Source organism: Coloeus monedula, assembly GCF_965178545.1.
Source record: "Coloeus monedula genome assembly, chromosome: 7".
Lineage (NCBI taxonomy): Eukaryota > Metazoa > Chordata > Aves > Passeriformes > Corvidae > Coloeus > Coloeus monedula.
In genome coordinates this window covers 17,361,002-17,384,771 of record NC_138787.1, presented here as the reverse complement: position 1 = coordinate 17,384,771, position 23,770 = coordinate 17,361,002, and the positions used below count along the sequence as shown (strand labels likewise).

Sequence of the window (23,770 nt, the reverse complement as noted above, 5' to 3'; positions counted from 1 at the left end):
GTTGAAGAAAAATCCAGTGAAAACAGTGTTAATTTTGTTGATGCTGCATTTCTGAATAATATAAAATGAATGGAGCACCTATTACACAGTGGGAAGAAAACAAAGCATATAAAATCTCACATGAGGGATGTGTCCTCACTAGCAGGAGGAGAGGGGAACCTGGATAAGGTTTGTCCCACTGGTAGCATATTGCCAATAGCCGATTCATTTTTATCCCTGTATTGTTTTTCTGAAGTTTTGTTTGGACTTCTGACTGGCTGATGTGAGTTTTTTGAAGTCTGCAAATGGGACCTATAAACTAAATAACCATGGCATGTCACTTAACTTATTACTCCCAGTTAAGCCTGGCTTAGAGATCATTAAATTGTGTTGGGAATATAGACAAGGGGGCTGTTAAGGCTGCACATGTGTGGAAGATCTGGAGATATCTCTGCGTTAAGGGCATCCTAAGTGAGAGCTGTTTATGTCTGGCACTAAATAAAATAGTTCCCATAGGAAAACGGTATGTGATCTTGTAATTAGAAGTCACATAATATTTATTCAGAGGAAGAAGGACTAGAGCTGGGCCTGTTTTAGGTCACTAATGATAAGCCTGGTCAAAGGCATACAAACTGTGTCATGTGCTGACTGTCATTTTAAGGGACTGTTGAAAGACTAAATGAGCCTATGGAGAAAAAGAAATTATATCAACAGAAGAAATAAATATTTATACTGGTTCTGGCTGGGATGCATGGCTTCACTCTTAGGCATGCTTCATTAGTCCAGTTTTCACTCCGAGCACAGTGAGTTGTGTGGTACCACACAGTGATGGCACACACACAAGAATGTCTGCCTGTTCTCACGTTCTGGTCTTATTTTTGCAGGTTCTCATAGCTGCCTTTGCAGCATCAGGCTATGCCTCCACATACTTTAGAGCAGGAAGCAAGCCATTTAACCCAGTGCTTGGTGAAACTTACGAATGTATTAGAGAAGACAAAGGATTTCGATTTTTCTCAGAGCAGGTAAAGTTTGTTTCTAGATGGACACTCCTGTTAGATTTATATTTTTGGTTCTTCATTTTATAGAACAATCCCATCTTTTCTTTCTAGTTAGAATGGTTTACTTTCTTTGGAGGAAATAAGTATCGTTAATATGAGTGGTATTCATTAAATGCTAGAAGGAATAAATTTTTATAGTAATCACAAGGAACTGTTTTAACCATTTAAGTTGTAACTGTTTTCATAGCTATGTGGGCTATTTAGTATTTTCATATTTCAATAAAAATTGTACTGTCTTAGGAATGAAAATTAAATGTTTTTAACTCAACCAAACTGTTTTTCAGGTTAGCCACCATCCTCCCATTTCAGCATGTCACTGTGAATCGAAAAACTTTGTGTTTTGGCAAGGTATACTTTTTAATTCTAAAGCATAACTTCTTTTTTATTGTCAAGTAAAAACTTTGTACAAGATGTGTTGCATTTGGAACTTACTCAGAATTTCTATACTTATTATTTTGAAGTGACATATTATAAACTCATTTGATTTATTTTACTCCAAATTCTCATTCTTAAGAGTGAGCAGACAAGTTAAAACTTCCCCTGTCACTTGCAGCCTGTTTATACTCTTCTGTTTATAAGGCTTTTACCAATAAAATTACCGTTTCTTACAAACACAAGCAGTTCTTTTTACAGTTGAAAAAATAGCTCTTCCTTTCCTTGTATCTACTGGCATGTGCCTTTAATTTGTATTGAATATTTGCACAAGACATTTGACAATCACGCAGCACAGACACAATTCTTAATTAAACTTACTTTTAGTTTTTCTGTCCTAATGTAATTTTCTAGTATTTTTTCCTTTAGTACTTTCATGGCAAATTCATACTATCTACTGCTCTGTTTTGATTTGGGTAGTCTAACACAGATGGTCTTGTGCCACACAGAGCACTGCAAGGGGGAGACCGTGGTCATTTCAGTTTTTTAAATCTTTCACTATTATATTCAGATATCAGGTGGAAAAACAAATTCTGGGGGAAATCAATGGAAATTCTGCCAGTTGGAACCTTGAATGTGACTCTTCCAAAGTAAGCTTCTGTCCTCTCTCCTTTTGTTTTCAGTCTTTGGTGCACTCTAGTCTGTGCTGCCTTGTGCATGGGTTGGGGGAAGTGTATGCAGACATCACGTGGATTGTACCCGTGAGAGTTGGTGCCTAGCTCTAATATCTCCTTAGTGTTCAGGTGCAGTTACTGGAGCTTTTTTGAGCCTGAAGTTCCATTTTTGTGTTTGGAGGAAAAATGTACACACTCTCCAGAAAGTGATGGAGAGAGTGGGATAGAAATGCTTCAGGAGAGAGAACCCATGTTTTAAATGTACAAAAGTAGTGATGAGCCATTCAGAACAATGCAATGCAGGACTGTCAGCAGCTGATGCTGTTCTAAGGCTCTCACTGCTGCTGAGCGTTCTCTCAGAACAACCAGACCATGAAAGGTCTTTTTTCAAAACGTGGATAAACCAAAATACATTCTTCAGATGTTGGCAGAGTAGTGAGAAGCAGTAGCTTCACCCACCAGTAAGACTAGTTGCAGCTTGTAAATCCTAAGAATATGCAAGGAGTGGATACTTTAAACGTCCTCTGTTTTTGCAGTGGTGTTCTTGCTCCTGTACCTTGCAGCCACCCTTTCTTTCTGCCTCTAACAGCGTAGCATCACTCCACCTCTTTATCTGTCTCATGAAATTGACGTAAATGCACTCTGGAGCAGCTTTGTCTTCTGTCTTCATGCTTTCCCCTAAGCTTTGAAGGAGAATGAGCTTTGCACAATTTAAATTCCTGGTTTTATTCTCTTGTTTAACATTAGAGATGCTCTGACTGGATAGTTGTTACAGAGGGAAAGGGATGATGTGCCAGTGTGCTCCTGGCTTCCTACTTCCTTTTCTTGATCTCCTTTCCATATTTATTTTGTTCTATTTGTGATTTAATTACATTTTCTGCTTATAGCCTCAATTCACCCTTGTGTTGATCTGTGGGTCACTGTCCTGCTCCTAGAGGAATTGTGGCTAAAGTACTTCATGCTCTGAGGACAGTGAATATGCCATGCAGGGCTTCAGTGAATCATAATGTGTTTATTTGTTGTTTATAGCACCTTTCTGTAGTTCCATACACTGGTGCTTAGGTGAGCTTCTCTAAGAAGGATTAGTAATGTACCCAGATGCAGGACTTTGTCATTTGTGCAGATGATTTTGGGCAATATGGTTTGTTTTTACAATAAAGGAGCAATGTTTTACTTTTTTGTCACAAGCGATCATGATTAATAGATGTTACCAACTGCTTTTTAATCTGTTCTTAGGTATGGAGATTACTATGTCTGGAACAAAGTCACTACTTGCATACATAATATTCTTAGTGGAAGGAGATGGATAGAACACTACGGAGAGATAACTATCAGAAACACAAAAAGCAGTGTTTGTATTTGTAAACTCACTTTTGTCAAGGTAACATATGGATGCTAATATATATCTTATATTCGTACAACTGCGTAATTTGAGGATACATCAAGCTGTTTCTCCACTATTCCTGAAGTCCACATTCCACTTTTTATCTTTTATTTCTTTTATCAGTATTCATAAAATGTAAATTGTCAAATGAGAAGGCTATGTCAAGTAGTATGATTCTACTCCGCTGAACATTTGATATCAGTGCGTTCCATTGCTGTATAGCTGTGTGCTGTACTGTTTTTTGATTAAAAATGAAATGTCAGGGTTTTTTTTTATATTACCACAAGGAAAACACAAAGTCACTGTACACTATCATGCCATTTTACTTCTCCCTTTACTAGAATTTGTTGGTCAATAATTTATCTCTTTAGATTACATAATGCTGCTTTCATTCATAGTATTTTAATATCCAGCAAGGACCATATATAAAAATAGAACTCTGTATAGCTATGTTACTATCAAGTATTTTCCCTAAAGATAAGTTTGTCTTCATATTGCAACAAAAGATGTCCATTGCAAGATACCATTGCAATGTTAGCAATGGGATGTCAACATAAATCTGAAATTTCTGTTTTGATGGGTAATCTGAGAATGGGAAACTGGCTCTTGGATGAAGGTGTAAGAGCTAAATGTGTCTAAGAAGAGCAAAACAGAGAAGAGAAGCAGAAAAGAAACAATTAACAAGTAACACTGACTGTATGTCTTCCCTTCTGTAGTGTTCAACACCCATCAAAGGATCCCCATATAAGTACAGGTATATTCAGTACTTCCTCATATAGGAAGAGGAGTGTTAGCTGGCTCTGATGGGCAAAGGGTCATTTTTGCAGAACTGTTTGGGATTTGGGTTAATGAATGACAGTGTAGTTCCCAGATGTGCAGATAATTTAAATACTTTTGTGTCAAAACCACATAGCAAATTATGCAGACTTTCTCCTATACTAAATCAGTTAGTGTTAGGACCATATGATTTTCAATTTTGGTTTTCTTAGTTCCAGGTGAGCTGTTCCAACACAGAATTTGGACAGTCAGCACCACATGCCGAGATCCATTCATTATGTGTATTGGTACAATGGGGTGTTGGAAAAGCAATGTGAGCTAGTAATCCTTGATTAAACTTGCAGGTGAACTACTGGAATTCCAATGTAAATGAGGTCCAGGGTGTTGTGATAGATCAAGAAGGGAAGGTGGTTCACCGCCTTTTTGGAAAGTGGCATGAAGGCCTCTATTGTGGGGTTGCACCTTCAGCCAAATGCATATGGAGGCCAGGTAAGAAGCTTGTAATAAGCTCTGGAAGGTGTTGTAGAGTAAGCTTAAACTATGTGAAACTGTTTTGCCCTTCATTTTAAATACACAAAATGCTACTAAGAAATTCAAATTCCTAGCTAGACAAATAAACGAGAATTTACATGACTTTATCATAATGGTAAATAGGAATGTTCTTACGGGGCAAAATCTTTTACATCTCAGTCTGACTCCTGGTTAAATGTGCTGGGATCTTGGGGTCAACAGAAGAATAAAATTAAGAAAAAAATTGGGCATCTGGGCTGGCCTGTCTGCCTTCTTACAGAGAGCAGGGTAACTTGTTTGGATTCAACAAATAGGGGTTTATTGAGTTTGTTGTCTTAATGCTTTATTAGCCTAAAGGATTGGTCTTCAGAGACAGAGAACACCTGGGACTTTCAGGATCTAATTTCAACTTCCTGCTTGCTTACAGGCCTGAGGTTGAATTAGTCATTCTTTGCACCTGTATCTTTCATATGTGCATTTCCAGGAATTACTGTTCTTAGAATTTTGAATCCTACTTTGTATTTTTGCTGTTTTGAACCCTACTTTGCACCCTGCTCTCTGTGATGTCGGTTCTGACTCCTCATAATGCCAAATCAGTCTGTGAGTGTGTGTTAAGTTCCAAAATGAACTCTAAATTTAATCAGTTAAGGTTAGGTTTTAGACACACATTTGATAAGCCCACTTTCTGGGGAACAGGAAATTGTTTTTAACTTGAAAATATTGAAAACATTAGCTTTTATTTAAAATAGAAGGAAGAACATAGAAGTTTTGAATCTGTTAATCTCTGCAGGATAAGCAGTTGAAATTAATATTTAGTGAATTTTGTTTCACCTAGAAAATAGCTTTTGGTGCTTTTTAATTGTAAGAGTAAAATATATTAATTATTTTTCTGTTAAAAGTTTATCAGTAAAGGAATCTCTTGCATATTTAGAGTAATAGCTTAAAAAGCTTTTTTCTTTCTCTTATGTATTCAGGCTCCATGCCAACCAATTACGAGCGTTATTATGGCTTTACAAGGTTTGCTATTGAGCTCAATGAATTAGATCCTTTACTGAAAGATCTTCTTCCTGCAACAGATGCACGATTCAGGCCAGATCAAAGGCAAGAATGCTTATTTATACACTTAATATTTGGTGGATCCAAGGTTGAGCTTGACTGAGTCTTGAATTTTGTCTGTATTTTCACTGCAGTCTGAATTAAGCTGTGGAGGGTTCTGCTAGTAAAGAAGATAGTATTGCACTCAAATTTCTGCTTAACACAGCTGAGGGAAATTAGAAAGCTTCTTGTTGATGCAGTAGAGCTATAGTGCAACCTTGGGGCAGATTCCTCATAAAAAAACTGGAAAACAGGCTCTGAAATATCATATACTTCTGCTATGAATGGAAGCAACACTAATTCCCTCCAAATTCTCTGTTCATAGTTCTTCAGTGTTTGTGATATGCTGAAGTTACTGAACAAAGTGGGTGCCTTAGGCTATAGGTCAGGTACTCGTAGCTGGGGAGCTGCATCTCAGCCTGGATCTGAAAGTACAACACCGACAACACACTTGGCTTCTGCTTGTCTTTTGTGATGACTGGTGCTGGAAAATCCCTTGGACCAGACACTGTGTGATTGCTATAGGGCCTGCTGTTATTCCTACAGGCTTCTGGAGGAAGGAAACATAGAAGCAGCAGCATCTGAGAAACAAAGAATAGAGGAACTCCAGAGAGCTCGGAGGCGGTACATGGAAGAAAATGGCATTGAATATGTACCCAAATTTTTTAAGTGAGTCTATTCATTTGAGTAGTAAGTCTCTGTTTTTTATACTATAACTGGATGAAGTACTACAAGAATTACCACCAACATAGACTGATAATCATGAAAGTGTGGAAAGTTGCAGTTTTAAGAAAGATAATTAGATACCTGATACCTGCTTCTTTGAAGCAATTTTTACACAGTTAAGCTTCATAATTGAATGATCCTTTTCTCATAATGGGCCTCAGCTATACAAGCCTTCCTACTGAAGTGGAATTACAAGTATAATACTAGGATCTAAGATTTAACTAGGGGTTTTTTAAAGTCATTGCATAGACAAGTAACACCGTGGGGCCTGAGCAACCACATCATACATATATATAACATGTATATATAAATGTATACGTATACAATAAATATGTATTTATTTTTGAATGGAGGTGGTTTTTTGTTGGCTGTTTTTTAATAAGCATTCTTCTGAAAGAAGGAATAGTCATGCCAAGTAGGCTCATGTTTAGCATGGGGAATCAAAAGTGAAAAGACTGAATGTGCCTGATGCAGTTGTACCATAATATAAGCAAAATACAGACAAGACAAAAAACCAAATGGTTAAAGGTTTACATTCTGCAAAATATATTTATTGGATAATCCTCTTCACATAATCAGAATCTGTAGTGGCCGAAGGGGTTTTATGTGGCTCTAAGACCTGCTCACACAGATCAGACAGCAGATTCTCAGTCTTGGCTGTTTTCTCTGTCTTCCACTTTTGATATAGCTGGAGGTTGATTTTGCCTTTAAATTCCTGACTTGTGTCCTTTAGATACATGAAATTTGATTTAATATTGGGTTAGATCAGAGAGGTGCGGAATTTGATTTTATATTGCGTAAGAGCAGTATCTATGGTTAAAACTTTTTTCCTCTCTTTATCTCTCACTCTATTTTTTTTCCCCCCCTTTCTACAGAAAAGTTATTGACGCTAATCAAAGAGAAGCCTGGGTTACCAATGAAACCTACTGGGAACTGCGAAAGGATCCTGGCTTTAGTAAAGTAGACATTCCCGTACTCTGGTAAACTGAGAATGTAGACCTAGTAAACATATCACTCTGAAGAAAAAAATAACTATGCACAATATGTTTCTTATAGCTAAGTGTGGTTTGTGGGTCTACAGAAAAACCATATCATACGCATTTATATTCATCTTTATAATGGACTTTTGGAAGTGCATTAGACCAGGCCCCTGACCACTTCTGGATCTTTCTAATTTTGCAGCAGCCATTAAAACTAAAAAAAAAAGGAAAAAAAAAGGAAACAGAAACCTTTTAAAGTTTCATACGCTGAAAATTCAGAAATAAAGAAGCAGATGAGTTATCCAAAGTCACTCGGAAGAGGTGGTAAGCGCAAAACTGCAACCGGTGCTTTAAACAGACATTAAGAGTAATACAATTTAAATTAAAAAAAAAAAAAAAAGGAAGAAAAAGAGAAAAAAAATCCATTTTATTTCAACTATTTTTGTTAAAAACTCTTGGGTCACAACACTGTCATTTCTGGCTTCAGGTTAGTCCTTTGGTGTGATGTGCTTGGACTGGCCTTTGTCAAAAAGATATGCTTTTCTGGAAGCTGTTCCCAGTCATATGCCATTGTTCATGCCTTAACAAAATATGAAGATGTACAGTAAGTAATTTTAAAATATCTATGCTTAGGCTTGTGCGAAGGGCAGATTTTTAAAGCTCTAGAATTTTATCACAATATAAATACTGGAAGACCTGCATTATTTGAAATCAAAAGATAACCAAACATCTAACTGTATTTCAGAGGTATGAGATCTACTGTACATGCTTTAGCTTTGGGATGCTGACTGTATAATCAGACTGAAAAGAAACTGCTGGCTGGTTGAATTTCAATTTTGGTAAATGCATATGAATTCCTAGTCAGAAAGTTCATATTCTAAATGGCTGATGCTGAGATGCAGTCATCATTTTTAGTACTGGCTGGACACTGACCTCACAGTGAATCTCATTTGCCCATAACTGTTTATACAATTAGAAATCCCTGAAGCTTTGCAACAGTGTTAAAAGCACAGAAAGATATCATGTGAAGGTTTCTGGCTTCTCTCCAGAAGCTGGATAGGATTGTAAATGCAACTGCTTTCTGCCACACACACTGTTTATTTTCCTGGCTCTGTTTTTTCCCCATCCACTTTTTAAATCTAAATTTATGTTTGAGAGTATGGCAGAGGCTCCCATGTGTTGTAGCTAACAACTTCTACTTGTGTTGCCAAAATAGCTTTTGTGCAAAATTATACTTTACATTTTTTCATAAAGTGGTTCTGTATTTTTTGATTAAAAAAAAAGTCTCTTATGTGTCGCTAAGCCTCAGTTAATATAAGTGGGAGAAGACTTGGCACCTTCTGTTTGAAAATCGCTGAAACATAAAATGGTAGGAGGGCAGATTTTAATAAAAGAAAAACCAGTAATTTATTAGATAAAAACGACATTCCATATGGTATGATCTAGTCTTCCATTTATGCATGTGTTACACATCCCACCACTGATGATAGGTTAGATTTCATGCGTAGACTCTGTATTCCTTTGTGTGCATATGTAACATACAATTTTTCTATTTAAGATTGATTCCAGTCCTGAGACCAAAAATAAAATTACTAGATAGGTGTGTGATCTGCCAGCAGAGCTGCTTGAACAGTTCTTACTGCATTACCACACATCCCCAGCTCTCAGCTTGCTTCTTCCTTTTTCAGAGTCAGGTCCCTATACAACTGAGATTACTTTGGTTATTTAATATTAATTTAGTTCTCCCTGTTGACTAGCAGGGCAACTAGCTACTAATCAGTTCCAGTTTTGTCACACAATTCTGTTGTCAGAAAGAACTATAAAAAACTACAGAAAATACTAAGTAGACTTTTTATGAATTGTGAATGCTCATGAATTTCTTATAAAAATTTGGTATAAAAATCCCTGTGTAGATTAATGGGATTTCTTCCACAGAAAATTTTATGTTATTCAAAGAATGTTATCTTTCTCTTTCCTAGTTGAACCTAGTCTGATTTATTCTTATTTTAGTTCTGCAATTGTTATAAGAAAATGAAAATATATCAAAGTTGGTTTTTAAAATAATTGGTTAACATCATCCTACTTGCTTTAATGACATTACACTAGGCATCAAATTGGCGCATTGTGTGTAAAATAGCAATTAATTTTTTTCTGTCATTTTCTTTAAAACCAACTCTATTAAACATTTGTCCATCTTTTGCTCCAGTCTTTGTGTGCAGTTCACCATGATATTAGGAAGTATTATGTGTGTATGACTTCAAGTACACTTGAGGGACCGAACTGCATGTCCTCAAATCTTTAATTTAAATACAGAGAGAAGGTCTTTAGTTTTACAGTGTTCTCATAGTGCTCTGTGAATGCCATTATTTGCAATGCAAACTGAAACTTGGTGGACACTGAAAATGCTATCACTGAATTGTTTTTTACAATTGTTTATTTGACACTCATTGAAAGAAAAATAATACTAGCATTTTTAAAATTTATAAAATCTGTGATATACTAAATCTTTCTATTAAAAAGGCACTTTCTAAGCCTAGCGGATGTTAAATTAGTTAATTAGTAAGTAGAGAAGACACAAAATGATGCAACACAAGATATTTGCAATCTATATCAGAAATGAAAAAAGTCAAGCAGATGCACCATAAAGCAGTTTCTTGTTGTGCAGAATTCTCTGTGTTCTGTGCAAAATCTGATATTGCATTTGTCCTTTAACATTGGGAGACATCATGGTATATTTTGTGCTGTTTCTAAAGAGGATAGGTCTGAGGGCTTGTATCCAAATTATAACTTTTCGTCAGCCTGTGACATTTCACAGCATTGAGTCAGAGGGGATAGTGAGTTTACCACACCCCCTGCCCACGTAGTGCAGAATGGAGTATCCCATGCTGCAAAGAGTGCACAGCTGGCTGTTTTGCAGCCTGGCACCTTTTGTAAATGCCTGCTGGTTTTTGGCAGGGCTGCTGCTCAGACACCCCTTCCCAGCATGTGGGATTTTTCTGCTCCAGGAGCAGACCTTTTCACTTCCATTGAACCTTGTGAAGTGTATCCTAGCCCAGTCCTCAAGCTGAGCAGTGTCCTTCTGGTTGAAGCTTTGCCATTTGGTGTGCCATCTCATCCTCCTAATTTGATGTCATCTGTGAACTAGTTATCATGTAGTCTTATGTCCTTGTCCAGGTCACTGGTGAGATGTTGACTGACATGGCCACAGAACCGGCCCCTGCAGGGCTGTCCTCATTGCTGGCTGCCAGCAGGGCATAAACCATTGATCAGTGAGTGCCCTTCAAGCAGGGATTCAAGCAGTTTTCAGCCCAACTCACTCCGTTCATCCAGTCAGTATTTCCTTTTGGAAGGCATGAAAATACTATCCAACTCAGTAGATGTAATTGCTATATGTTTGGTAGGTGTTGAAAATTAGTGTAAATCAATTGACATGTAAAACTTTTTATGCAATTTAAGAAGTTCTTTCACTTCAAAGACATATGCTTTTCTCCTGTGTTTTCTCAAAACACTTATTTCTGTATAAAAATCCACAATTCATATGTTTTAGTTTCACAATAATGAGCTGTACTTTCTATTAATACTTTAAAAGTGTACCTTAATTTCCTTGTTCTGGTACTTCAGATATGATAGGGTAATAGTAGCTATTTTCATCAAATGCAATGTCTTACAAAGACTTAAATAGCTTCATTCTTATTTTAGATCAGTATTATCAAGATGGAAAATTTTTTGGCATATTAGAAATTTTTGTCTCACAGGAAAAGACAATTTGAATATGAATTGATTTTCATGAAGTATCACTGTGATTAAAAAGTCATCTAGGCACCCATTCCAGTTTTAGACAGATGTAAGTTGCATGAAAAAAACGTTTTTTTATTTGGCTTTAAAAGTGCAATTCCCACTATAATAGTCTTCTCATCATACAAATAATGTTACCCTTCTTTTTTCTCATTTTGAACTTCTGACTCTGAATTAGCCTGTATGGCATCTGTGGGTTTTATGTGAGCAGTACATGCCAGGCATGTGTCAAGTGCTGCAGTATGTATACATGGCACAGTGTTGAAAGATACAATCTAATTCCCTACTGAACACTGTCAGTGCTTTATGGCAACAAATTGTACAAACCTTAAGGCACACTAGGAGCCAGTGCTGGTCCTGCCCCCATGGGCACCTGGCGAGCACCTTGTATCTGGGCCATGTCCTCTGTTTCCCATGGACAGAATGGGATTTTCTCATCTCTCACCAGTGGAGCCCAGCACAACTGCAGTCTTACACTTACATCTTCTCCTCAAAAAATGCCCTGGAGGGGAGGAGAGGTTTCATTTGCAACTGCACAATAACCAAGAGGCCTGAAAATACCAATTCTCTGTTTTGCAAAACTTGCTTTCACTAGCAAAGGTCTATTAGTATAGGAAAGGTTTGTGTGGTGTCCTTGTTTTACAGGATTTTAGACACTGTCTGGTGCAACAATAAACAGTAGCTATTTTACATGCTTTGGCTGCAGCTGTAATCTGAGGAATGAACATTTTTAGATGTCATTAGTAATACTGGAGCTGCATAATGAAAGCAAAGGAGAGTTTTTCAGGTTAAGTCCACCTGAGAGTGTATTTGTATTCATACACTAAAATGATAGGAGGGGTTAAGCTAGAGAATTTTGCCCACCTATGGGAATAAGATTAATGTTGACAAAAGTGTATCAGAAGCACTGGAATGGCCTCACTGGTAACCTTGTGTTATACACAGACCCGTGAGAAAGCTAAGGAAATTTGCTATGTCATAACCATTTACTTACCTTGGCAGCTACAGGGGCTGAAAAACACTACCTTGGTTTTTCTTTCTGTCTGTCGTTAAGAAACAGTCATCAAAACTGTGTGAAACTTGAATTTACACTTCAGTGCATATATTGATAAATTTGAGGTATATTTAGTATAAAAAGTAGTATCATTTTCTACTTTACCACTCCTAGTTACTTCTACGGTAATTCTGATACCAGTCAGTATTTTCATGAAGAAAGGGGTTTTTTTCCTTTTCTTTTTTTTTTTTAACAGAAGAATCTAGACTGTGCTAATAAAGGTATAATTATTCCTGGGGAGAGTATCTCCATATGCTCCATTAGAACAGTGACTGGCACCCAGGAGAATGCTGCAAATCTGAGTAAGGTCAGAGAAATGGCTTATTTACAGCAATTTATCTTATTTTTGTATTATATATTGTAAGGAGTCTACTTACAAAAGGAAATACATTATTTACTCTTTAAACTAGGGTATGTAAAACACCTTTATTCATTGGCTTTAGTGTAAACTATATATTTCTTTCACTAAACTGAAAAGTATAAAATGATTTTTATACAGTTTCTTGCAAGTTGAAAAAGTAACATTGTATTTCATATACCAGCCTCCTCCTTTGTCAATTTTTGTGGTGTTTTAAACTCATCATCTTTCATTTTTTTTAAATTACTTTCCTTGCAGTCTTTGTCAAACCTCAGAAAAGAAAGGTGAGGGAGAGACAACAATGCAGAATGGTGGAACTAGTCACAGAAGCTCTGTCAGCATGACATGTAATAAAACAGAAAGTTTTTAACTTGTAGGAATTAAAATGTCAGCAGAGCTGCTGGATCCGTTTCAGGCTGGTTATTTTAATACCATTTTTCTTTCCACTGATCCATGACAGCATGAAAAAAGGGAAGATTGGAGACATTGACTCAGGATTAATGCTGAAGGTGAAGGGAAGTTTTTACTCCTTTTATCAATAAAAAAATGACTGTAGCCAGCATTTGGCTGAAGGTGTCTTGGTAACATGGAAAAAGAGAGTTACATAGTCTGAATCTATAATCAGCAGTGTGTAATATAGTCTTTCTGACCTATGAATAATTCATTGATCTATGGTAAAGCTACTTATTGGTACTCCTGGAGCAATGATTCAGCTGTCTCCTGTGAAACACTAAAATGTATTTTCATATTGGCTGCTACTTTTAGTGGTCTGCATTAATGAAAGAAGATATCTTATGCTAGTGCATAATGTTGCTGGCCCAGAACATTAGGCATGCAAAATGGTGAGGAAATCCCTTCAAAAACTGAGAAGTGGGTAACTTCTCTGAGAATCAAAACGATGTGCTATACAAGAGCAGCACACAGTGGCAAATATTCCACCAGAGCTGTTCTTCACTGAGGTACTTGGCTTCTGGTGCTGGTCAGTGTAGGCACACATGCAACCTCTTGTTCTGAAATTGCATCTCTTTTTAGGATTGTGCTTGTGTCCCAAGGGTTCATTTGTCATGCCCACCAAGAATAACCAGTGCTTGAGTCAGGACCGCAAACTCAGATTTCTTGTCTAGTAGTCCTGTGCTGAATACTCTCTCTTTCTTTGTTAAATTCACCTCAACAAGGATTATTATAGTAACATTAACATAGTGAATACAAGGTTAATCCTCAGTATTTTCCAGGTAAAGGAAAATTTAGGATAACTTCTTTAACTACGTGGAAGAAGTACAGATGAGATCTTCTATTATCCTTGTATTTGCTTAATATTTTATAAAATATTTTGAGACTGGATCACAATAAATATATTAAAATTACTTTATCACCTGTCTTGAAGTTGCCATTGAAAATTGTCATTCCAATTTGAGGTTAGAAAATAAGTTTATTTATATTTTTGAAAAAAGTGCTACTGGTATTCTTTAGGGGTTAAGATACAGTATAACAAATTCAGATCACAATCAATTTTATTTTCCGCTGAGTCTCACAGAAGACCTGACTGAGCAGAAAAATAAGTGCTGATGAATGTATTTTGGTATGCAGTCATAAATGCAAAATGACAAGTTCTACCTTAGTACCCTTTCTCTCTAGTTAGAAAAGACACTGTTCTTGTTCCTTTTTAATCATTTCTAGACTATTTATTTTCAAGCATTTTTTCCACACTAAGAATTAATCACATGAAGTTTGAGTTTTAAAAAGTAAACCATGTTTGGAATTCTGCAGACATGAAGAGCGGAGTTCATGTCACACTAAATGTCCACTTCTCAGGGTGGACCACTAAAATTTCACCCTTGGGCCAAAAATAAATATCAGTGGGCTTTGTGTATGGATTTGTGTCTATGTTATTTACTGTAAAATAAGAAATCAAGCTGCCAGCATCTGATGTCTGAAATATTTTTCTCCCCCAGAATTGTGTAGCAAGTTAGCTGTTCTTTATCTGTTACTGCTAGATTGTCTGAAGTGGATACTTTAATTTAGCACGTGAAAAGCCATCATAAAATTAAACTACTGTGGTATCAAGAAAGATTACTATGGCAGTTCTGTGCTAGGATATTATGTATATTTTATTTGTTGCAGTCAGTAGCAAGACTCTTCTCTGGGTCTCTATCTACTTTTCTTTGTATAATTAACTGGTGGTTTATGATTTCTCAGTATTTCAACAGCAAAGAATTCTGTATTTTCTCTCACTTTTGCACAAAGCTAATATAAATTGGGAATAATGTCACACTTTTTTTGGTGTGATTAGATGCCATACGCACAGGTATGAAATGTAGTAAATGTTAGTATTTTTACCTTGCTCAGATTCTGAGAATGCCATTAGAAGAGCAAGGTTTAGATTAGTTTGTCAGTTTTATACTGCCTTACTGAGTTTGTTTGCTTTTAACAACCTTTCAGGTGGTAGATTGCCCTGTGCCAATTCTTTAGCAGGCCAAAATGTCAAAACCTAAACAGCTAAAAGAGCATTCTTTGCTGATTGCCTGTATCCCTGTGCTAGTTCTGAAAAAACCCCAACCATATCTGTTGGTTCCTTCCGCACGTCTTTGGGTAGCTTACTTGTAAAAGGAGATCCTCAGAGTCTTTCCACTGTGATTATCCTATTATGTCAGCTACAAAGGCAAGCAGAAACTTGCTTTGTGGTTTTTAAGATTAATTTAAAGGCAAAAAGTTGCTTTTTAGAAGCATAACATATAGAGCCAGTGCTACTTTTGAGTAGTGGGTAGATAGTGTCTGTTTTAAAGGGAAATAATAGACTGTAATGAGAAAGGGTCTGAGTAATTAGATGCACCAAATAAAATTTTTTCTGTTGTTTGAAAGCAATAGAAAAAATTTACTTAAGGGAAAGAAAGACAGTGAGAAGCACTTATGTACCCAGCTACCCAAATGTTGCAGAATGCATTGTTTTTTGAGTACTTTAGTATTAAACCTCACATGCAGGACTCACAGTTTTATACTCAAAAGTTTGCTGTGGACTTCCATAATGAGATGAAGAAGTATAGGATACTGGAAAAAAAAATCCGTACCATAATTTCTAAGTAACTCTAAATAATAGAAAATTGATTTGCAGATATTTGTGGTGAAAATTATATAAGCTACTTATAGTGTCACAATTCTTAAAAGCATAAATTTGGTCCTTCATAGTACATTCAGTAATTTAACATTAAAAAAACAAAGTTAATTGTTCTTGATTGATTTCCTGCAAATGCATTCATCTGTGCTTGACTATTCACAAGTTTAGGATGTCTTCATTATGATTCTTCTTTACATCTTATTAATTCTGATTCCAAATATGGGCTGATTCTGCCTGTAAAAGCAATTTTATTTCTTATGGTTAGTAAACATCATCAGCTGAGGAGCAATACAGAAAGGATGTAATTTGCATATTCCAAATCTATAGAATTTTATTTCACTGCAAGGGTTTATCAGCAATGCACATGAGATTTTTTCCTGATCCATCTGCTTGGATTCTGACGTTGCACAGGCATCAATGCACACTTAGCATTACCACTGCAAACAGTTCTCATTTAAATCAGCTTAAAAGATGTAGATGCTTAAGTTCAGATAAAAATGCTGAACATTCCTAAGAAAGCAATGTGCTGGTTTACCTGCTTACCCCAGGCTTTGTAGCACTTGATTTCTAATTCCTACATGCTTAAACAAATGAGCACCTACGCTGAGGCTGAGCTGCTGTTGGTACTCCATTCTCTGTTGAACCCAGTGAGCTTCCAGGTGAGTGGATGATCCAGCTGCCTAAATCTATTTCAGCTGTAGGCCTAATGTGCAGTCAAGCCTAGGTATTCAACTAGTGCCCTTAAGCTTAATTTCGAGCATGTGCACCATGTTGTGGAAGATAAATTGTGTGAAATACAGTTGGTTTGACTGCTTGCCACTCTGAGCAATATATTCGACTTTCCTTTGACTCTCGCGTTTTGGAACCTTATTCTGGAGCTTGTAGTTTTTAAAAACAAGTTAACTTCATGTCTCTGCAAAGCTCAATTAGGTATGACATTTGGAATAAAGAACAGTACATTAAAACAATTACAATTCATCATATTATGTCTCATTCTGGCAAGCTTAATTGTAAGAGTATTTGCAATCCCTGTTCCTGTTTCCCTATACTTTCCCCGGGATGGTGCCAGCCCAGAGCTGAGGGTTGCTAGTACTGTATGCCAGTCAAAAAAAGGAGTCTAACCTTTCTGATTTGTGGAGAAGGGGGTGGCTGACCGAGAGCATGCTCTTAATCTCAGCCTGGAAAAGGATGAATGTGAGAAAGTGCCTCTCTCTGTCTAGGCTTTAGCACATACATAGAATTGCTTTTTTTGGTATGTTGAGTTCTCTGGCTACTTCTGAGATTAAACCTAGCCAGAAAAGAGCAGTAATAAAACAGTTTTAAGTTTCCATGTAATGCAGCTGCAACACTTATTCTGTGTCTTTGCACTTGTAATTTGGTTTTGAACGTAGTGTTGTAGTAATCCAGAGAGCAGATGAGGCCTCACACTGACTACCTCTCATGCAATAAAACCCAAGCTCATTCAGTAGTTAATGTTGATTACAGTTAAGCATCCTTTGGCCACATGATTCAGGGAGGTGGTAGTGGAGGAAGTAGTAAACAAGAAATAGTAATTAAGACTTTATTCCAGTGATGTATGTGGTATACATGATACCCATAATACCAGCTCCAACTGAAGGAGGTCCTACAGCTTCTGGTAGGAAATAAAAAGTGAATTTGGCTATGCTATAGTTTTTGTTGTGCTCTAAAATGTAACAAAAGATGTCATCTGTTTCCTTCAGGCTAAGTCAGATTACCAGGATATTGTGTCCAAAACATACACACAATTCTAATTTTTGAGGAAACATGATGCTCTTTTACCTGTTGCAATGTAATTGGATAATGCATGTACAAATGACTTGTGTAGCCTGCCAATGAATGTTGCTAATGCCTTACCAAAAAAAAAAAAAAAAAAGATAAAGCATATTTTTTGTATTTTTTTTTCCTCGGAGGCAAATCCAAACAATGCTAGATTTGGGAAACTGTTTACTGAAAAGCATTTTCTAATAGATCTCTGAAGAAGTGCAATTGTATAATTACTATTGTTCAGTGCATACAGTACATTGTCTCCATCACTCTGTACACTGCTGCTATTAGTGCTTGTTCTAATAAATCTCAATGTACACTGTTTAAACTGCTGTCATCTGTGTTCTGATTTATTAATATAAGAAACATTCGAGGCAATGGTTCTTGAATAAACTATTTGTAACTAGTTAGATGAATTGATTATAAATCATGAAGTTCTTAATATATATTTTACAGATTGATTTTGAAGAGGTGGGTGATAGTGGCAGCAAAAGCACTGAAACAGTGGTTTTGCAAAAGCATCATTCTGTTCCTTTCTAACCTTTTTCCAGTGCAGGAATATTTTTATAAAACTTTTCCTATGTGATTCTCTGTGCAGTTCCTTTAAATCTGTCAGGAGCTACCAACCGCAGTCTCAAAGACGGTAATTTTCTTTTTGGCAGTTCCTAGTTATATCTTCATACAACAGCTGATAAGAGCCTTTTTTCTTTCTTTCTTTTTTTTCCCCCACTTCAGCTTGTTCTTTGTGATTAAAGGGAGCTTGCAGTATGCTTCTCAAGTTTCGAGAGAGGGTGTAGAAAAAATTGCTCCTGATGTTCTCTAATAGATTTGAAAAAAATGGAAATGAAAGAAAAAAAATTACTTGACACCCACCCTGTCTGGCCTCTTGGAAAAATAACAGTATGTGGGATTTTGGGATTTTTCCATTATGTGTTCTTGTCAGCTGTTCAGCCCTTAAAATGAAAGCATAATAAAAATAAGAATTTGGTTGGGAGGAGAAATTAAGGTTTTTGTTATTTCTTGGCATTGTAAAAAGAACAAGTGTTCAAACAGTCTGGAATGCTGCCTGAGTGGATGCAATTGCAAAGGAAGGGAAAAGCCTTTTTTCATGAATGGCAGTGCTTTCTGTCTCGTGTTGAAGTACACATCTTGTCCAAACCCATGCTTTGAGGCAGGGGCATACTAGGAGCTTATTCCCTGTTAAATCATTCCATGAGTGAAACTTGGCTCTGCTTTCATTTTTGTCCAATAGAGATCTGTCCTTTACCTCTGAATGCTTTGGATGACTGTGACTCAGCAGAATTACTGTGCATGAGTGAAATGTGAAAAGTTCTATGGCATTACTTAATTGATTAAAAAAAAAATCAACACAGCAAACCTTTGGGAATAGAGCACAAGAGGCCTGTGAGGCAGCATGAGCAATCTGACAACTAATTTAGCATCAAAACTATTACTTTAGGTATGAAAGTAAATTACATATTTAGATTTAATCTAAGCAAGAGACAGATGATTCTTCTTCGTAACCACAAACATGTGGGTGCTGTGGTGTGGTGAAGTGAGACAGTGTGGGAAGCTATTGACAGGATTTCATCCTGACTCAGCTAAAGAAGTTGCCCACAGAAAGCTGCTCCAAGTTTCACTGCTGGTACAAAAATCTGTTCTGATGTGATGATACATAATATTTTTGCACTGCCAACATATCAAGCTGCATGGTCCTTCAAGTCCTCATGAGGTACTCTATTTTGATTGAGTGATGAGTCTAATTTTACTCAAGGTCAGCCAATGAAATGTCTTATATTTAGACTGTGGTTTTTATTTCTGAGAGCTATGTCTAAGATTTAACTTAGAGTAAATGAAGAGACAGGTTAGGTTATATATCCCATATCTATATCCCAAGTGCATATTAATAATGGTATATTAAAAACTTCAGAAAAAAAAAAAGGTGTACATAAATGCATGTTACAGACACGAATCTGTTGTGAAGATATTTTTTGCCTGTGATGAGACTACATTTGATTATGTTTGTAATTACAAGGGTAAGTTCCAAAGCAAAACCAAATACGTAGTTGCTTTTCTCACTGATGAGTGTCTGGCTACATTTCCTTCAGTAAAGAAAAGAAACTAATTACTAGTTCAAATTTCACTACTATCCTAGGTTTCTTGAGCAGGCTTTTTGACAAGTCAGTGGAGGATAAAACTATAATTAAACATTGCCAAAAGGTTACACTTGTTGGACTTCAGGTGCACTACAAGTTCTGGTAAGGGTGTTGGGTTATTTCTTTCAACTGATAAATTTTAATGTGTCAATTGTCTTTTAAGTTTCTCTTCAAGCAGGTTATTTTTGAGGGCTATGTATTACATTTAGCAGTCAAAGAAATTGAAGAAACAGCATGAGAGCATGTCCATTCTTCAGTTCTAGTTCAAGAGCTGACTTTACTTAAATGCTGATCAGCTAACCCAGAATAACAGTGATAGGCTACTTTTTATGTTTGGTGACAAGAATTTTTTATGTTACCTGTTCATTAAAATGTTTAGTATCTGGAAACTGCTCAAGTGTATTACTTTATGCCTAAATGTGTGAAAAGAATGAATTAGGAAACTAGATGATATAGTCTTGTAGCATGAAAAGGAATAGTCTGAATAAACATAGAGGTGATTATGAAAGAAGATGCTGAATTCTTGCTTCCCCTACAAACACTGATTTAATTTTGTCTGTTTTTAAATACTCTGTATCCAAAGATCTGAGAGTATTTTATAATAATAATAATAATCAGTTCTTGCAGTATCCTTCCCTGAGAAGTGATATATTAGCACGGCCACAAACAGTAGGTTTCATAGACAGGGGTTAATTGCCTAGTATCACAGAACAGCTGGTGTCAACACCAAAAATAAAAGCAGTCCTGCTGCTCAGTTTGAAACATAAGGAGAAGCAGCAAGGGACAAGATATGTCTATGACTGAAGGAAGTTTTATATAGATATAACTGTACCAGCACCCATCAGACAGCTCAGCATGGACCATGTGAGTTATAACATAGTAGACAAATCCGTTGTTTTGTAATTTTTCTGCAGATACAGTGGCATAGCAGCATCTACTGCTCTGCCTCCTGGTACAAGTGGATGGGCAAGCCCACAAAGCTGTCGTCTCACACAGATACGTCCACTGACAGATGTTGGATAAAAAGGATTTAGCCATTTGGGCAGCATCCTTCAAAGGAAAGGAAGCATTAAACCTACTTTAGATCACACTGGCTTGTTTTTTTCCAGATTTGTCTTTACGAGCTAATAATGCTGCATGATGAAAGTAGCTTTGTTGTATGCCGTAATGTTTATGTAACAAATGAAAGCTGGAAGATGAAGGGAGAAAAGAAACCTTAATTGTTAACTGGCTGGATAAACTGAGCTGGTGTTGAAAAGATTAAACCCCAAATTTGCACCGTATTATGCTGGTAATTTGTTTAATATCTTCTTAGTGAGCAAAAAGATGCAGTCAGTTGTCCGACTGAGAGCTGAAAGATGCACCTGCTTCTCACAGGTGTAAGTGTAAATGCAAACATACTACCTCAGCAAATCCTTGGAGGACTACTTTTGCATTTCTTTTTAGCAAAGGCTTCACAGCTAACACATCCATCTGTCCATTAAAAATATTGCCATTAATGCTGGGGCAATAACAAAGAAGCAAAAGTTGGGATATTTCATACACTCTGAAGATGGACACATGAAACATAGATTAAGCTTGTCCGTGAACAAAGGTCTGGAACCTGAAAGGTAAGTCTGTGGAAGAGCATATAAAACAATCACCAGAATTTGTATTCCTTGCTTGCTTTTGTGTTTCCCTTTATCATCAGCATGGCTCTAGTGAGAAGGCAGTGAACTGGTACAAAAGAGCCAACTGTGCAACACATACCTGTTTTATCAGGTCAACAGATGTTGCTTGTCTAAAGGTGAAAGAGGGGTGATGTCAGCCAAAAGACATAGAGAAGCCAGTTGGACTTCACATCATGTAGCCTTTCCCTGATGTAACACTTTCAGTACAGTGCAGCTTTAAATATTTTGATTGCTGGGAAAGTGTCACTAAAACAACCCCTGGCAGGGGATCTGCCTTCTATGTGTGTGTAGCACAAGCTGGGGATATGTGTTACCAGTGTCATCACAGTCTGTTCTGTGGCAGAGAATAGAAGGAGGTTCCAATAGTTGAGCTGTAAACCTAAGGAATGTAATACAGGAATCATAGTGATAGCAAGTGTGTGTATCTGTCTTTCAAATGGACTATTAAAAGTGACCTTGAAAATTATTTAGAACACCCCATATGATACTTTTTAGATATTTGTATAGAAAAGGGGTGACACTGTTTTCTACACTTCTAAAATTTTTTTTCCAAATTCATTCTAATTTGTAAAGTAACTGTTCACATACAAAAGTTCCATATAACTAAAACATAGAGGTCCAATAAAAAAGATACCTCTAGAAACTTCGCATTAAAATTTTCTCCTGATTCTACAAATAGCAGTGTAATATTCAAAAGGATCTGGCTCCACAAGAAGTCATACTTTAAATGTGGGGAACTTAAAATATTTTAGGACGAGGCTTCTGCGAAAAATTAAAATATACCATGTCTAACTCCATTGTTCCCCTATACTGCATAGCATTTAGGAACTGATTTAAAGTTTTCACTGCATTTGAACTGTATAATAAAGAAATCCAACATGGAAATACCTATGTTGAAGCTATGTCTGCTGGAAACATTCTTGCTTTAACTTACTTTCCTTCCCACAGTGGTCTCTAAATGCCATAGGGCTTTGTGAGCAGCAATCACTGCAAGCAATGAGTGCCAGGTGACCCCAGTACTCCCAGTATCCCAGCAAAGTGCTAGACCAGGAGTTCAGCATGACAGTGGTACTGACTTCAGACCCAGGAGCTCTGAAGTTATGTAAGTTATGGTGTTAAACCAGCTGGTTTTGCTCGTACATGAGAATCTCTAGACAAATGCCACCTCAAAAGAATCAAAAAAGAAGTCAAGTGCTGTTAAACCCACTCAGCTTGTTATAAAAAACCAACAAGTGTATGTGTAATAAGGACCATATTTTGTCCCATAAAATGTTATTTTTGTTACCTCCTGGAATATAACAGTAGCTATATTGCACAGATCCTATCTTTCTAGGGAAATACTCATGCCATATGCTGGAAAGTTATGGAATTTTGTAAGTAATTTTTTCAGTAGCATTTTATTTAGCTGGTTTTTATATGTTAAATTCTTGCACTTGTTCTTTTGCAGAGATCTGTAGGTAAATGTAATATGGTTCAAAGGCACTTGAAGTGTACATGATACCAGGAGATCTGGCAACTGATGGCATCTTTTTTGTACACTAAGAAGATATTAAACAAATTACCAGCATACTTTGGTGTAGATTGTGGGTTTAATCCTTTCAAGTGAAACACCAATTGAGTTTATCCAGTCAGTTAACACTTAAGATTTCTTTTCTCCTTTCAACTGACTGCTTAATCATGCTAATCTTATGATATAGGTGACTGTGACAAGAAATAAATTAAAATCAGATCAGTTCAAGTAGATGGTTTAACATGAAACAGATGGTTTAAGATTTCTGGATTGAAAATAATGAAATAATTCCACATTTTCAGTTCCATGGACAAATCTCTAGTTTGCATCACCTTAGATCAGCTTATAAATGCCTCTTCGGACACCCTGTAATTACAGGTGACCAACATTCCTGCAAGGGATAATGTAGGCTTACTATCTAATATTAAACCAGAAATCATTATGGAATTATCTAATAACCACAAAAACCTTCTGCATCCTCCAATGTTATGCAGACAGCAGGACTGTCCTCTAGATTTTACTCATAAAAAATCTCTATGTTCATATCAATATGATGTAGGGAAAAAAATACAGTATTTAAGCATAAAAATTCTCAGCTATACATAGCTAATACTTGCTCTGGTACTACTCCATGGCTAAGACCCACTCCAAACAAACAGAACTCATCTTGCATAGGAAATAAACTATCTTTCTCTTCCCTCCAGGGGAAGATAATCAGGCTAGAAAAGTCCTCTTGCTCTTCTGTGAAGGGTTGTGTGTGGGAAGGCAGAGGGGA

The 23,770-nt window shown here is 36.6% G+C and overlaps 1 protein-coding gene across 4 annotated transcripts in view; it reads left to right on the top strand.

Moving 5' to 3' along the window:
* The window catches only part of OSBPL6 (oxysterol binding protein like 6), a gene marked incomplete at both ends in the record, with an annotated part of 47,116 nt that extends 39,557 nt beyond the window's left edge, over nt 1–7,559 (top strand). For all 4 annotated transcript variants that reach the window (XM_082285556.1, XM_082285557.1, XM_082285555.1 and 1 more), the window contains 8 exons: nt 864–1,001; nt 1,322–1,385; nt 1,981–2,059; nt 3,320–3,464; nt 4,589–4,733; nt 5,729–5,855; nt 6,396–6,518; nt 7,451–7,559. In XM_082285556.1, the coding sequence (XP_082141682.1) occupies nt 864–1,001; nt 1,322–1,385; nt 1,981–2,059; nt 3,320–3,464; nt 4,589–4,733; nt 5,729–5,855; nt 6,396–6,518; nt 7,451–7,559 (930 nt within the window). The remainder of the gene's footprint in view (nt 1–863; nt 1,002–1,321; nt 1,386–1,980; nt 2,060–3,319; nt 3,465–4,588; nt 4,734–5,728; nt 5,856–6,395; nt 6,519–7,450) is intronic.
* Nucleotides 7,560–23,770: the final 16,211 nt, after the last annotated feature.